This window comes from Schistocerca americana, chromosome 4 (assembly GCF_021461395.2).
Source record: "Schistocerca americana isolate TAMUIC-IGC-003095 chromosome 4, iqSchAmer2.1, whole genome shotgun sequence".
In the NCBI taxonomy this organism is placed as follows: domain Eukaryota; kingdom Metazoa; phylum Arthropoda; class Insecta; order Orthoptera; family Acrididae; genus Schistocerca; species Schistocerca americana.
Window position 1 is genome coordinate 254,352,568 of NC_060122.1, and position 13,194 is coordinate 254,365,761.

Below are 13,194 nucleotides of genomic sequence, written 5' to 3' on the forward strand. Positions count from 1 at the left end.
AACATGAACATTATTAGGGATCACCTGTAAACCGTTACGCTTGATGTCTTCCTCAACAGTGATGGCATGTTCCTGCAGGATAGCCGTCTGTGGCACAAGTCCAGAAACGTGCTGCAATGGTTTAAGGAGCGTGTCAGTGAACTCACGTTGATGTCTTGGCTATCAAATTCGGCTTATCTGAATTCAATGAAACCCAGCTGCGATGCTACTGGGTGCCAGCTCCGCGGCCACAACCCAACCCCCCGTAAATTAAAGGAAGTGTGTGACCTGTGTATAGGCGTCAGGTGCCATAAACTTCTGGAAACCTATTAAGTACCTGCAGATTCCATGACACGCAGAATCACTGCTGTATTGCGTTTCAACAAGCGTCTAAGTAGTTGATCATAATGTTTTGGCTCATCTGTGTGTAGCAACAACAAAAGAGAGCCATGTAAGAGCCTACACGATCAATTCCAATTCAGCCAAAAACTATTCTTTTCGCTATTTTCGATGATGCCTTGCCAGTGATAGGGAGGGGCAGTACCCTATTAGCATGTTATTGTTACCAACTCGTTTACTGCTACCTACTCCATGTGATGGCTATGCCATTATGTTGTTGCACTTTATCATAATATCTGTTCTGTACATTACCTAGACCAAGGGCGACACGTCATATTTACAATGAGCGCACGCTGTGTAAATTAACAGCGCCTACATGCAACTTTGGCCTGCGTTCGGCTGCATCTCGCGGTTGCTCTCCCACCCGATCACGTCAGCACGTGTGTGTAGGTGAACACGTATTTGGACAGGAATTTCTCAGGTGTTACATATTAATGGGGGTGCCGCCACCTCATGCTTGCGGAAGCTGAGCAAGGGCTGTGCGCGGTTTGACATCTGAGGGATGCGTCACTTATTGCTACCTCCTGTGTACTCTAATGGAGAGGGGGCGGTGGACTGTGCATGCGAGCATTGATTGCATTATTTCCGGAGCGTGTCTGTAGGCCGTGATATGCGTTATTTGGACAGTTTACGAGTACTTACCGTGTCTACACATCAATGTGCTGTATTATTTAGGAGCAGTCCGCAGGTCTGTACTGAAATTATTTCGGAAAATTAGGAGTTGTTTTTGTGTCTGCAGACTGTGTATTGTCACCCCAAGCATAACATGGCGAGTGTTTTGCGTCAGTGTGATAAAGAAAATGTTTGAAAGTAAATAGAGTGAATTCCTTCCTTACTCCCCCCAGCAGCCCAGAGCAGGCTGAGTCGTTTTCCCTCACGATCTTGGTTTACGTCATGAAACGGAGAACAGCGTCGTAGACCTCGTGGAGAACACACTGTTTGCCGCCATCATGGATAACTGTTCTTCCGCCATCAGCTGGTGTCACTGTGGCGGTCTCTGACGGCGTGGAAATGTACTAAGACAGTTGGGGTCTGGAGCTGGTGGTGAACACACTAGGTGGCGCCATCTTAGATTACGGTACTTGCGTCACCACAGCATCCTCTAGTGGCATCGATATGAACTAATTCTGTTGGGCTATGGACTCAGTGGCGAATACACTTGGTGGTGGTGCTGCCTCTAATTGTTTAAATAAAGGCTGGTGTATGATTTCGATAGTTGACGATTAACAAGCAGTCTTTTACATGGATTATTATTTTGAGAATTTACGAGTTGTTTGGCTATCTGGAAATAAATGCTCTGCATTGTTTATGAGTGGTTCGCATGTCTAAAGGTTGTGCAGTGTGTTATTTTTGACGGTTTACAATTAGCTTGAGTTGTGCTGTGGTGCATGTCAGAACGTGTGTTCTGTGATAGATATAGTCCATCCCTAAATAAATGCTCCAAAATAAATAAATCTGTCCATCAGCCTATTCCAGGCTGAGTCCTTTTACCATGCGCCCCTAGGAAGAGGTGGTGGTCTGGCGAATTAGGTTAGTGGTGGTGGTGAGCTTTGTTTGCAGCAATTTTCTTACGTTGGTTCAAATGGCTCTGAGCACTATGGGACTCAACTGCTGAGGTCATTAGTCCCCTAGAACTTAGAACTAGTTAAACCTAACTAACATAAGGACATCACAAACATCCATGCCCGAGGCAGGATTCGAACCTGCGACCGTAGCGGTCTTGCGGGCCCAGACTGCAGCGCCTTTAACCGCACGGCCACTTCGGCTGGCCTTACGTTGGTAGTGAAAACGCAAGTAAGCTTTGTTTACTGGCAAAATTCAAACTTGGCGCGGGTTCCTAGGAGGAAGTGGAGGTCAGATGGCTGAGGATAGTACAAGTGTCCTTTCTTTCCCGCCCAATTTTCTTAGGTTGGTAGCGAAAGCGCAAGTGACCTTTCTTTACTGCCAGAATTCAAATTCGGCGCCAGTTACTGGGAAGAGGTGGCGGTCTGGACCTTGAAAAGTAGTTGGAACTAGGTAGTTGAACACCTTTTAATATCTATATCAAATTGTAAATTGAATTTTTTAATATGATCAAAATTGAAATGTAATTAAGTACTTAGGTAATTGATAGGTTAGATGCAGATGCGTGATGTGAGTGTTAGCATATTTACAGAAGACTATGTCCAGTGCGTGTATGGAGATGGCGGCCGAGGGTGTGTGACGTAAGCGGTCGGGCGCCCGCAGGCCGGCGGGGCGGTGCGTGTCCGGTTATAACGCGCTCGGGCGAGAGAGAGCAGACAATCTTGTGTCATCACGCTACATCACAGTGGCGTCCTCTAGTGCCAGCGATATGAACTAAGTCAGTTAGGCTATGGAGCTCGTGACAGATACATCGGGTGCAGCCATCTTGAATAACGGTACTTGTGTCATGATGTGACGCCAGGAGAGCGCCCTCTGGTGACACAGATATGAACTAAGTCAGTCGGAGTCCAGACCTCGTGGTGAATACACTGGGTGTCGCCATCTTGAATTACGTCACAGATGAGAGCGCCCTCTGGTGGTGGCGATGTGTATTAAGTCAGTTGGAGTCCTGACCTTGTGGTGAACACACCTGCATGGAATTGTTTAAATAAAATCTTATGTCCAAGTCCTTTTCCAACGAATCCTTAGGAGGTGGTGGCAGTCTGGTGATTGAGGTTAGTAAAGTGTCTTTTCTTTCGCGCCATTTTGTTAGTTTAGTAGACATATGGGAATTGAATTTTGTTTACAGCAAAAATTAAAAGTTGGCGCCAGTTCGTAGGAAGAGGTGGCAGTCGGGTGACTTAGGTCAGTGAAGGTATGCCAAGTGAGCTATTTTCCTGCGATTATCTTTGCTTAGTAGAGATAAGAGCGGTGTGGTGCATTATCCTGTTGAAATTTTAACTTGCCGCTGTGTCCTGGGGGAAGTGGGGAGGTTAGGTTAGTGGAGGTAGCTCAATTGACCTTCTTCCCGCCAAAATCCGCCATTTCGGATGATGTCACGGTGGTGCTCTCTGGTGGCGACGATATCAAATAAGCCAGTTGGGCTCTAAAGCTCGTGGAGAAAACACATGCTTGAAACTGGTTAAATAATAAAGACAAGTCCAGTTTTCCCCCCATTTTTCCGGGGGTGACGCATTATCATGTTGGAATTTGAACTTCCCGCCATTTTTCTGGGCGAGGGGACGTGGCACTTTCCCACCAACATCCGCCATCTTAGATGACGTCATCGCCGCCATATTGGATGACGGTACTTTGCGCTAGAACAAAGGTTGGTCTAATACTAGCATCAAGAAAGAAACCATGTACAACTGGTGCTTCAGTGATCTCAAGACCATTAATAGGTTACTAATGGGATCTGTGGTCTAGTATTAGTAGTTCCCGTTGCTGCTTACATTTTGATTAATGGCACTGGCGGCCGAAAACTTCCGGTATAAGAAGTCACCCTGATTCTGCCAACGGCCTTGTCAAAGAGGACGGAGGAGCAGACAGAGGTTCAGGGCACTCTCTTGTGCAAGGAATGGGAAACTGTCCCTAAACGAGGAAGAACCATCAATGATGAGCAGCATCAGGATGCAGAAGGTAATGGACACCACTACTTTAAAAACACGTACTGTGTGTCCACAGGACTTGTGGCCTGTAATTGAAGAAGTGTCATGATGATCTCTCCATTAGCAAAAGATACCGGAATAGTCCCCCATTCGGATCTCCGGGAGGGGACTGCCATGGGGGAGTTTACCACGATTGAATAATAAACGGAAAGATAACGTTCTATGAGTCGTAGCGTGGAATGTCAGAAGCTTTAACGTGATAGCGAACTAGAAAATCTGAAAAGGGAAATTCAAATGCTCAATCTAGGTATAGTAGGGGTCAGTGAAGTGAAGTGCAAAGAAGACAAGGATTTCTGGACAGATGAGTATAGGGTAATGTCAACTGCAGCACAAAATGGTATGACAGGAGTAGGAATAGGAAGGTAGGGCAAGAGTGTGTTTCTGTGAGCAGTTCCGTGACAGAGTCTTTCTTATAAGAATCGACAACAAACCGACAACGATAGTTTAGGTATACATGCCGACGTCGCAAGCTGAAGATGAAGAGATAGAGGAAATGTATGCGGATATTGAAAGGGTAATACAGTATGTGAAGTCGGTTGAAAATCTAACAGTCATGGGTGACTGGAATGCAGTTGTAGGGGAGGGAATGGAAGAAAAGGTTACAAGAGAATATGGTCTTGGGACAAGGAATTAGAGAGGAGAGAGATTAATAGACTTCTGTAACAAGTTTCAGCTAGTAATAACAAATACCCAGTTCAAGACACACAAGAGAAGGAGGTATACTTGGAAAAGGCCGAGTGATACCGGAAGATTTCAGTTAGATTACATCATGGTAAGACAGAGATTCCGAAATCAGATACTCCATTGTAAGGCATACCCAGGAGCAGATATAGATTCAGATCATAATATAGTAGTGATGAAGAATAGGCTGAAGTTTAAGACATTAGTCAGGAAGAACCAATACGCAAAGAAGTGGGATAGGGAAGTACTAAGGAATGACAAGATATGCTTGAAGTTCTCTAAGCTATAGATACAGTAATAAGGACTAGCTCAGTAGGCAGTACAATTGAAGTGGAATGGACATCTCTAAAAAGGACCATCACAGAATTTTGGAAGGAAAACCTAGGTACAAAGAATGTAACTGCGAAGAAACCTTGGGTAACAGAAGAAAATACTTCAGTTGATTGATGAAAGAGGGGAGTACAAAAATATTCCGGGAAACTCAGGAATACCGAAATACAAGTCGCTGAGAAACGAAATAAATAGGAGGTGCAGAGAAGCTAAGACGAAGTGGCTGCAGGAAAAATATGATGACATTGAAAAAGAAACGATTATCGGTTGGACAGACTCAGGATACAGGAAAGTCAAAACAGCATTCGGTGACATTAAAAGCAAGGGTGGTAATATTAAGAGTGCAACGGGAATTCTTCTGTTAAAAGCAGTGGAGAGGGCGGATAGGTGGGAAGAATACATTGAAAGCCTCTATGAGGGGGAAGATTTCTCTGATGCGATACAAGAAGAAACAGGAGTCGATTTAGAAGAGATAGGGGATCCAGTATTAGAATCAGAGTTTGAAAGAGCTTTGTAGGACTTAAGGTCAAATAAGGCAGAAGGGATAGATAACATTCCATCAGAATTTCTAAAATCATTGGGGGAGGTGACAACAAAACGACTATTCACGTTGGTGAGTAGAATGTATGTGTCTGGCGACATACCATTTGACTTTCGGAAAAGCCTACCAACCGATCCCTTCTTCTAGTCAAGTTGTGCCACAAATTTCTCTTCTCTGTAATTCTATTCAATACCTCCTCATTATTTATGTGATCTACCCATCTAATCTTCAGCATTCTTCTGTAGCACCACATTTCGAAAGCTTCTATTCTCTTATTGTCTAAACCATTCATCGTTCACGTTTCACTTCCATACGTGGCTACACTCCATACAAATCCTTTCAAAAACGACTTCCTGACACATAAATCTATACTCGATGTTAACAAATTTCTCTTCTTCAGAAACGCTTTCCTTGTCATTGCCAGTCTACATTTTATATCCTCTCTACTTCTACTAACATCAGTTATTTTGCTCCCAAATAGTAAAACTCATTTACTACTTTAAGCGTCTCATTTCCTAATCCAATTCACGCAGCATCACCCGATTTAGTTCGACGACATTCCATTATCTTCGTTTTGCTTTTGTTGATGTTCAACTTACATCCTCCTTTCAAGCTACTGTCCATTCGGCTCAGCTGCCGGCTGGAGTGGCCGTGCGGTTCTAGGCACTTCAGTTTGGAACCGCGTGATCGCTACGGTCGCAGGTTCGACACCTGCCTCGGGCATGGATGTGTGTGATGTCCTTAGGTTAGTTAGGTTTAAGTAGTTCTAAGTTGTAGGGGACTGATGACCTCAGATGGTAAGTCCCATAGTGCTTAGAGCCATTTGAACCATTTGAACCATTCCGTTCAGCTGCTCTTTCAGGTCCTTTGCAGTCTCTGACATCGGCGAACCTCAAAGTTTTTATACCTTCTCCATGAATTTTAATTCCTATTCCGAATTTTTCTTTTGTTTCCTTTACTGCTTGCTCAACGTACAAGGTGAATAACATTGGGGATAGGCTACAACCCTGTCTCATTGCCTTTCCAACCACTGCTTCCCTTTCATGCCCCTCGACTCTTATAACAGCCATCTGGTTTCTGTACAAATTGTAAATAGCCTTTCGCTCCCCGTGTTTTATCCCAGCCATCTTCAGAATTTGAAAGAGAGTATGCCAGTCAACATCGTCAAAAGCTTTCTCTAAGTCTACAAATGCTGGAAACGTAGGTTTGCCTTTCCTTAATCTATACTGACGTCGGGTCAGTATTGCCTTCCAACATTTCTACGGAATCCAAACTGATCTTCCCCGAGGTCGGCTTCTACCAGTTTTTGAATTTGTCTTTAGAGTATTATTAGTATTTTGCAGCTGTGACGTATTAAACTGATAGTTCGGTAATTTTCACATCTGTCAACACCTGCTTTATTTGGTATAGGAATTATTATATTCCTCTTGAAGTCTGAGGGTATTTCGCCTGTCTCATACATCTTGCCCACTAGATGGTAGAGTTTTGTTAGGCCTGGCTCTCCCAAGGCTGTCAGTAGTTGTAATGGAATGTTGTCTACTCCCGGGGACTTGTTTCGACTTAGGTCTTTCAGTATAGAAGATAACTGAAATAAATACGCAATAATACGAACAGTAATGACGTACCATCATATGGTGAGAGATGGAAACACGTAATGCACCCGAAATCATTGTCGAACGTGATCGTTTCGGTTGTTCAGGCGTTATGAAGTAGGCGGCATGTTGATTGCGCGTACTGAATTTCAAATCTTTCAACATGATACACTCATAGTTCAAGGTGATTTTGATACTGTGCCCCTCCTCCATTTGCGTCTTTTCAGAGGTGCATTCGGCCATTACTACATTCTCAGGGATGCCAATGCAAGACAGCTCCGAATTGTGCAGGTGCAGGAGCTCTTTGGAACACTTGGGTATTTGTCGAATGGGCTGGCCTACTCGTTTCCCCAATTTAAATCCCATCGAGTACATGTGGAATGCTTGAGGAGACGTATTGGTTCACGCCCACATGCACCAACGACTATACACCAGTTGTCAGCCATGCTGGTGGAAGAATGGTACTGTTACAGCATAGAATTTCAAGGGAGTGAAAATTACAAAATTTTATTAAAGCTCATTCACCTTGCTGCAAGGGAAGTGCGGTCATGCCAGAGGCAGATAGAGAATCAGGAAATAAGCGGTATCTCGGAAGCAGATTGGGCCTCAGCACATTACAACACCGCGCCGAGGGAGGGTTAAGACGAGCTCAGTGGAAAATAGCACGGTACAGGAAACTATCGGAAACGTGACACGCATATTCGATCGCTCGTAAGAGCTGTCGAAAGAAACTGTACCTATTTTCTAAGAGACAGTATCAGAGAAACTACACAGCAGTTTCGAGCCTTTTAAACGAATATAACATAATAAGGAGACATGCAGTTATTACACTATTGGCCATTAAAATTGCTACACCAAGAAGACATGCAGATGATAAACGGGTATTCATTGGACAAATATATTATACTAGGGCTAAGATGTGATTACATTTTCATGCAATTTGGGTGCATAGATCCTGAGAAATCAGTACCCAAAACAACCACCTCTGGCCGTAATAACGGCCTTGATACGACTGGAATTGAGTCAAACAGAGCTAGGATGGCGTGTACAGGTGCAGCTGCCCATGCAGCTTCAACACGATACCACAGTTCATCAGGAGTAGTGACTGGCGTATTGTGACGAGCCAGTTGCTCGGCCACCATTGACCAGACGTTTTCAATTGGTGAGAGATCTGGAGAATGTGCTGGCCAGGGCAGCAGTCGAACATTTTCTGTATCCAGAAAGGCCAGTACAGGCCCTCCAACATGCGGTCGTGCATTATCCTGATGAAACGTGCGGTTTCGCAGGGATCGACGAAGGGTAGAGCCACGGGTCGTAACACATCTGAAATGTAACGTCCACTGTTGAAAGTGCCGTCAAGGCGAACAAGAGGTGACCGACACGTGTAACCAATGGCACCCCATACCATAACGCCGGGTGATACGCCAGTATGGCGATGACGAATACACCCTTCCAATGTGCGTTCACCGCGATGTCGCCAAACACGGAAGCGACCATCATTATGCTGTAAACAGAACCTGGATTCATCCGAAAAAATAACGTTTTGCCTTTCGTGCACCCAGGTTCGTCGTTGAGTATACCATCCCAGGCGCTCCTGTCTGTGATTCAACGTCAAGGGTAAACGCAGCCATGGTCTCTGAACTGATAGTCCATGCTGCTGCAAACGTCGTCGAACTGATCGTGCAGACGGTTGTTGTCTTGCAAACGTCCCCGTCTGTTGACTCAGGGATCGAGACGGGGCTCCACGATTCGTTACAGCCACGCGGATAATATGCCTGTCATCTCGACTGCTAGTGATACGAGGCCGTTGGGATCTAGCACGGCGTTCCGTATTACCCTCCTGAACCCAGCGATTCCATATTCTGCTAACAGTCATTCGGTCTCGACCAACGCGAGCAGCAATGTCGCGATACGATAGACCGCAATCGCGATAGGCTACAATCCGACATTTATCAAAGTCGGAAATGTGATGGTACGCATTTCTCCTCCTTACACGAGGCATCACAACAAAGTTTCACCAAGCAACGCCGGTCAACTGTTGTCTGTGTATGAGAAACCGGTTGGAAACTTTCTTCATGTCAGCACGTTGTAGGTGTCGCCACCGGCGCCAACCTTGTGTGAATGCTCTGAAAAGCTAATCATTCGCGTATCACAGCATCTTCTTCCCGTCTGTTAAATTCCGCGTCTGTAGCACGTCATCTTCGTGGTGTAGCAATTTCAATGGCAAGTAGTGTAAGAACTGAGCATCGCGTCATAGCCTCATGTTATCTCCCTTTAAATACTCGATCACTGGGATCGATGGCGTTCACAGTGATAGAACTCGATTCCATTATGTCTATACTGCACCTAGATACTCCAGGAAAGGCTATGTGTAAGCGGAAGATGCACCTGAGATACAGTCTTCCTCTGATGAACTTCATGCTGTTCGCAGCCTAGCATTGCTGAGGGAGAAGCTGACTGTGCTCCGACAACACCACATCGAGGCTTGCTGAAGGCACCGAACTGAAGCGTGGAAACCGGCAGCAGAGGCTCGTGGTGTCCACTCTCCTTGTCATCTCTTGGGCGCCTCTGGGTCCTGAAACCTACCTGACTGGTTTAAGGACATCGACCTACCACACGACTTCTGACATCACCACATCGCGGATGGGTCGTCAAGGGTCATCATAGAGTTCGGAGTGGGTCGACCACAGTCCAGCAGCTAGTGCGGGACCATTCCTGCTGAACCATTACCGCAAGGCGCGAAGTCACTCACTCTTCGCCCGCACGTGCAGACGAGATGCTGGTTCGGCAGCCGTCAGCGGGAATCTAACACGCAGCTGAATGAGGCATGGATTACAAGACTGGTGTGGAACAAGACGACTGTGAACAAGGCTAATAAATAATTGTACTCTGACAGTGTTTCACTACTTCACTAATGTCATAGACGCTTCACAGGTACCCACTGCTATCCTGCTGACATCATGCAGACGTGGAGACTCAGCCCCTCTGTAGTACATCCTACCACAAGAATTCCTTACCAACCTTGCAGCTAGAATATAAGACGTTGCAGAGAGCATGCACTGCTGTCTGTGGTGATTACACATAAAATAAAAACCACGTCCTGCCTTTTGCAATGTCCAGAGGACCATCATGAATCACGGTGATTTCAGTGTAATTATTCTCTCTGAATAAAACTGTGTTACTGTTCGTTCCAATGCGTATTACTTTCAGTTATAGTCTGTACTATACTATATCAGTTCTTTATATATATGGTGCAAGTTTCAATGAGCTATATTACTCTGGCAGTTTCTTTTGGGTTTAATTTTTGGACACTGGTGAATATTCACCACAACTGTCATCATCTAATTACGAAACTGTTACATTTGGTATTGTTTATTCTCTTATCTTGTCATCTTCGTTCGATATTTGGATCTCAATATCAAGGTTGTTCATGGACTTCTTCTATTTCTCCGCTGTATCTTGCGTGACAGCCTCATTCAACGGGTCTTCCGACTCTGGCAGCGTAAGCGTGTTATTCTGCTCCGCTACGTCTGCTTTAGCTGGACGCCAGACAAGTTCAGAGACAATGAGATGACAGTTCTATAGCAGAAGACTTCGTGGCCGTTGTTCTGCTCTAACAAATCAGTTACTGTGGTTTACATCTGCGCTTTGTTTCTGGACCTTTCGCTTTTGATATTTTCTGTTTAAAATCGATATATTTTTATACAACGAGACCAAAATTTCAATTTACCTGCTACACGCAGCTGGTCCCGTCACGTAAGTTATTATAGACCACCAGTATCTCTTGTTAAATATCGTACTAAAAGACTGCTAACCATAAGGAATAAATGACACAGTTATTTTCTTACGCCGCGTCCTTGTGCCACAAGAAGCGAATTTCATAACAAACGTCAAGAGGTACACCCAGAAATTCCGTGAAGAACATACACACAGAACATTGGAACAAAACTAATTTAAAACCATAGTCACTTAAAAACTTTGCCGTTTCTACAGAAATGTAAACAAAACTGCATTACGTGCTTGGCTACAGTAGACACGAGAAGGAGATCAACATTAGCTGCTTCAGATCATTCTGAACTAAGAAACTATAGTATGCCGGTAATACTGCTTATAAAAGTATGACAGTATGATTGAAAAGAATAAGTCAAGAAGAAAAATTTAGGTACTGATGAATTTAATTATTTTACAAACTGGTATATGGGCACTATTGCTTCTGTGGATGGTGAACGACACGCTTTAAAAACGAAATCATATTTTCCTCTTTATTTTATTTGTTTTTTTGTGACAATGGTTCAGTAAAGGAAACAAATGAGATCTTTGGAAAGGGAATTAAAACTCAGGGAGAAGAATTAAGAACTCTGAGATTTGCTGATTATACTGTAAATGTGTGGAGACGGATAGCGACTTGGGAGAGTAATGGAATAGGGTACGTAATACCTAGTGAAGTGGTTATAAGATGAACTTCAACAAAAATAAAATAAAGATAATCCAGGTAGTCAAATTAAATCAGGCAATGCTAATGGTATTAGATTACCGAATGAGACACTAAATCCAGTAGATGAGTTTGCTCTTTAAGTAGCAAAACTACTGATAAGGGGAGTAGTAGAGAGGATATAACAGCAGACTGACAATAACAACAAAAGAATTATTGAAATTAGAATTTTTTTATCATCTAATTAAATTCCATTGTTAGGAAACCTTTATCAAAACTATTTGCCTGGAGAGTAGCCGTGTAGAAGAAAAACGAGGAAGGCAAACTTTTCAGATAAGAAGAGACTAGAAGCTTTAGAAATGTGGTGCTTAAACAGACAACAAACTTTAATCCTGTGGTTAGGGTACATCGTTATCCTGAGGCATAATTTCTTTGATATCTTCATTTTTCTAGTCCTCTCATTTACTTATGTCGTTGTTTAAAATTATCACTGTCTCTGCTAATGTGCCTACGAATGATTAATGATTCTACGTGGCATATAAAGTAACAGTGTGTGACGGAACCACTAATTTGTAAATGAGCTATAAAAAAATTGAATATCGCATACTCGAATTCTAGTGGATGGCTAGCTGTAAACTGATCCGAAGTGGCGATTAAATTAACATTATTTTTGTTTCCATACCACCGCTGAAGTTACAGGGAGACCAAGGCTTAAATACGCTAAGCGTGTTCAAATGGATTTGTTACAGAGAGATGAAGGATCAAATCAGATTCTGAACTAATGTCTAAGACAACAACAACAACGTAATTCGATTTTAGTTTGACCTATTTGGAAGATTATTAATCACTGAGTACTTATTTTAAAATCTACTGTCAAAATTTTTGTAGATTGTTTTATGGATAAGCCCAGAAGTTTTATGGAAATGTTTTGTTTCTCTCGTAGTAAAACACTGGTGCTGATATTTTCAGAGTAGGTCAGAATTACAATAAATATCAAACGATAAGTTCTGGAAGAACCAACGGTACACTGAACTGAGTTTTAGTTCTTGTTATCTGGCAGTGACTGGCTCATTTATCACGCAACGCATATTGTTTGTAGTAACTGAGAATTGACTTTTTTGTTTATGATTGTGCGATGTTATGACCGTAACACACAGATCAGTTAGAGCATTATGGTCACACCTTATTGCGGGAATGAGTACACCATGAAGGCCATATGAATCATCCTCAGAGATGTACAACACGAGACATAGACACAGAGAAGTTAGTTGGTTAACTCCTCCAGTACAAACTGGAGAATTATGTTTATTTACAAAACTTAGACAAATAGACGATTAGTAGTGATCTTCGGATGGAGGCGAGAAACAAGGAAATTGTAGGCATATTGGATTTTTCGCTTTGCCATCGCTGGTGACTGTGCTGTTATCGGTACGCATGAGACAGCATGGGGCACCTAAAATGTTCCAAAACAACAGGCATAAAAACAGGGTTCTTCCGAAGACTCAAACCTCGGATTGTGTTGTTGATAGAAAGTTAGGTCATATGTAGAGCTTAGGCCTTGTGACAGGGACCAATAAAAGGATCGTATTAGTGTCACTATCCTACAGTACAGGGTGAAATTTTGAATAT

The 13,194-nt window shown here is 43.4% G+C and overlaps 1 protein-coding gene across 1 annotated transcript in view; it reads left to right on the forward strand.

Moving 5' to 3' along the window:
- Positions 1 to 12,347, forward strand: part of LOC124613389 (vegetative cell wall protein gp1-like) — a 179,309-nt gene extending 166,962 nt beyond the window's left edge. Inside the window, exon 4 of the mRNA XM_047142092.1 lies at positions 12,315 to 12,347. Within this exon, the coding sequence (XP_046998048.1) occupies positions 12,315 to 12,347 (33 nt within the window). The remainder of the gene's footprint in view (positions 1 to 12,314) is intronic.
- The last annotated feature ends 847 nt before the right edge of the window (positions 12,348 to 13,194 follow it).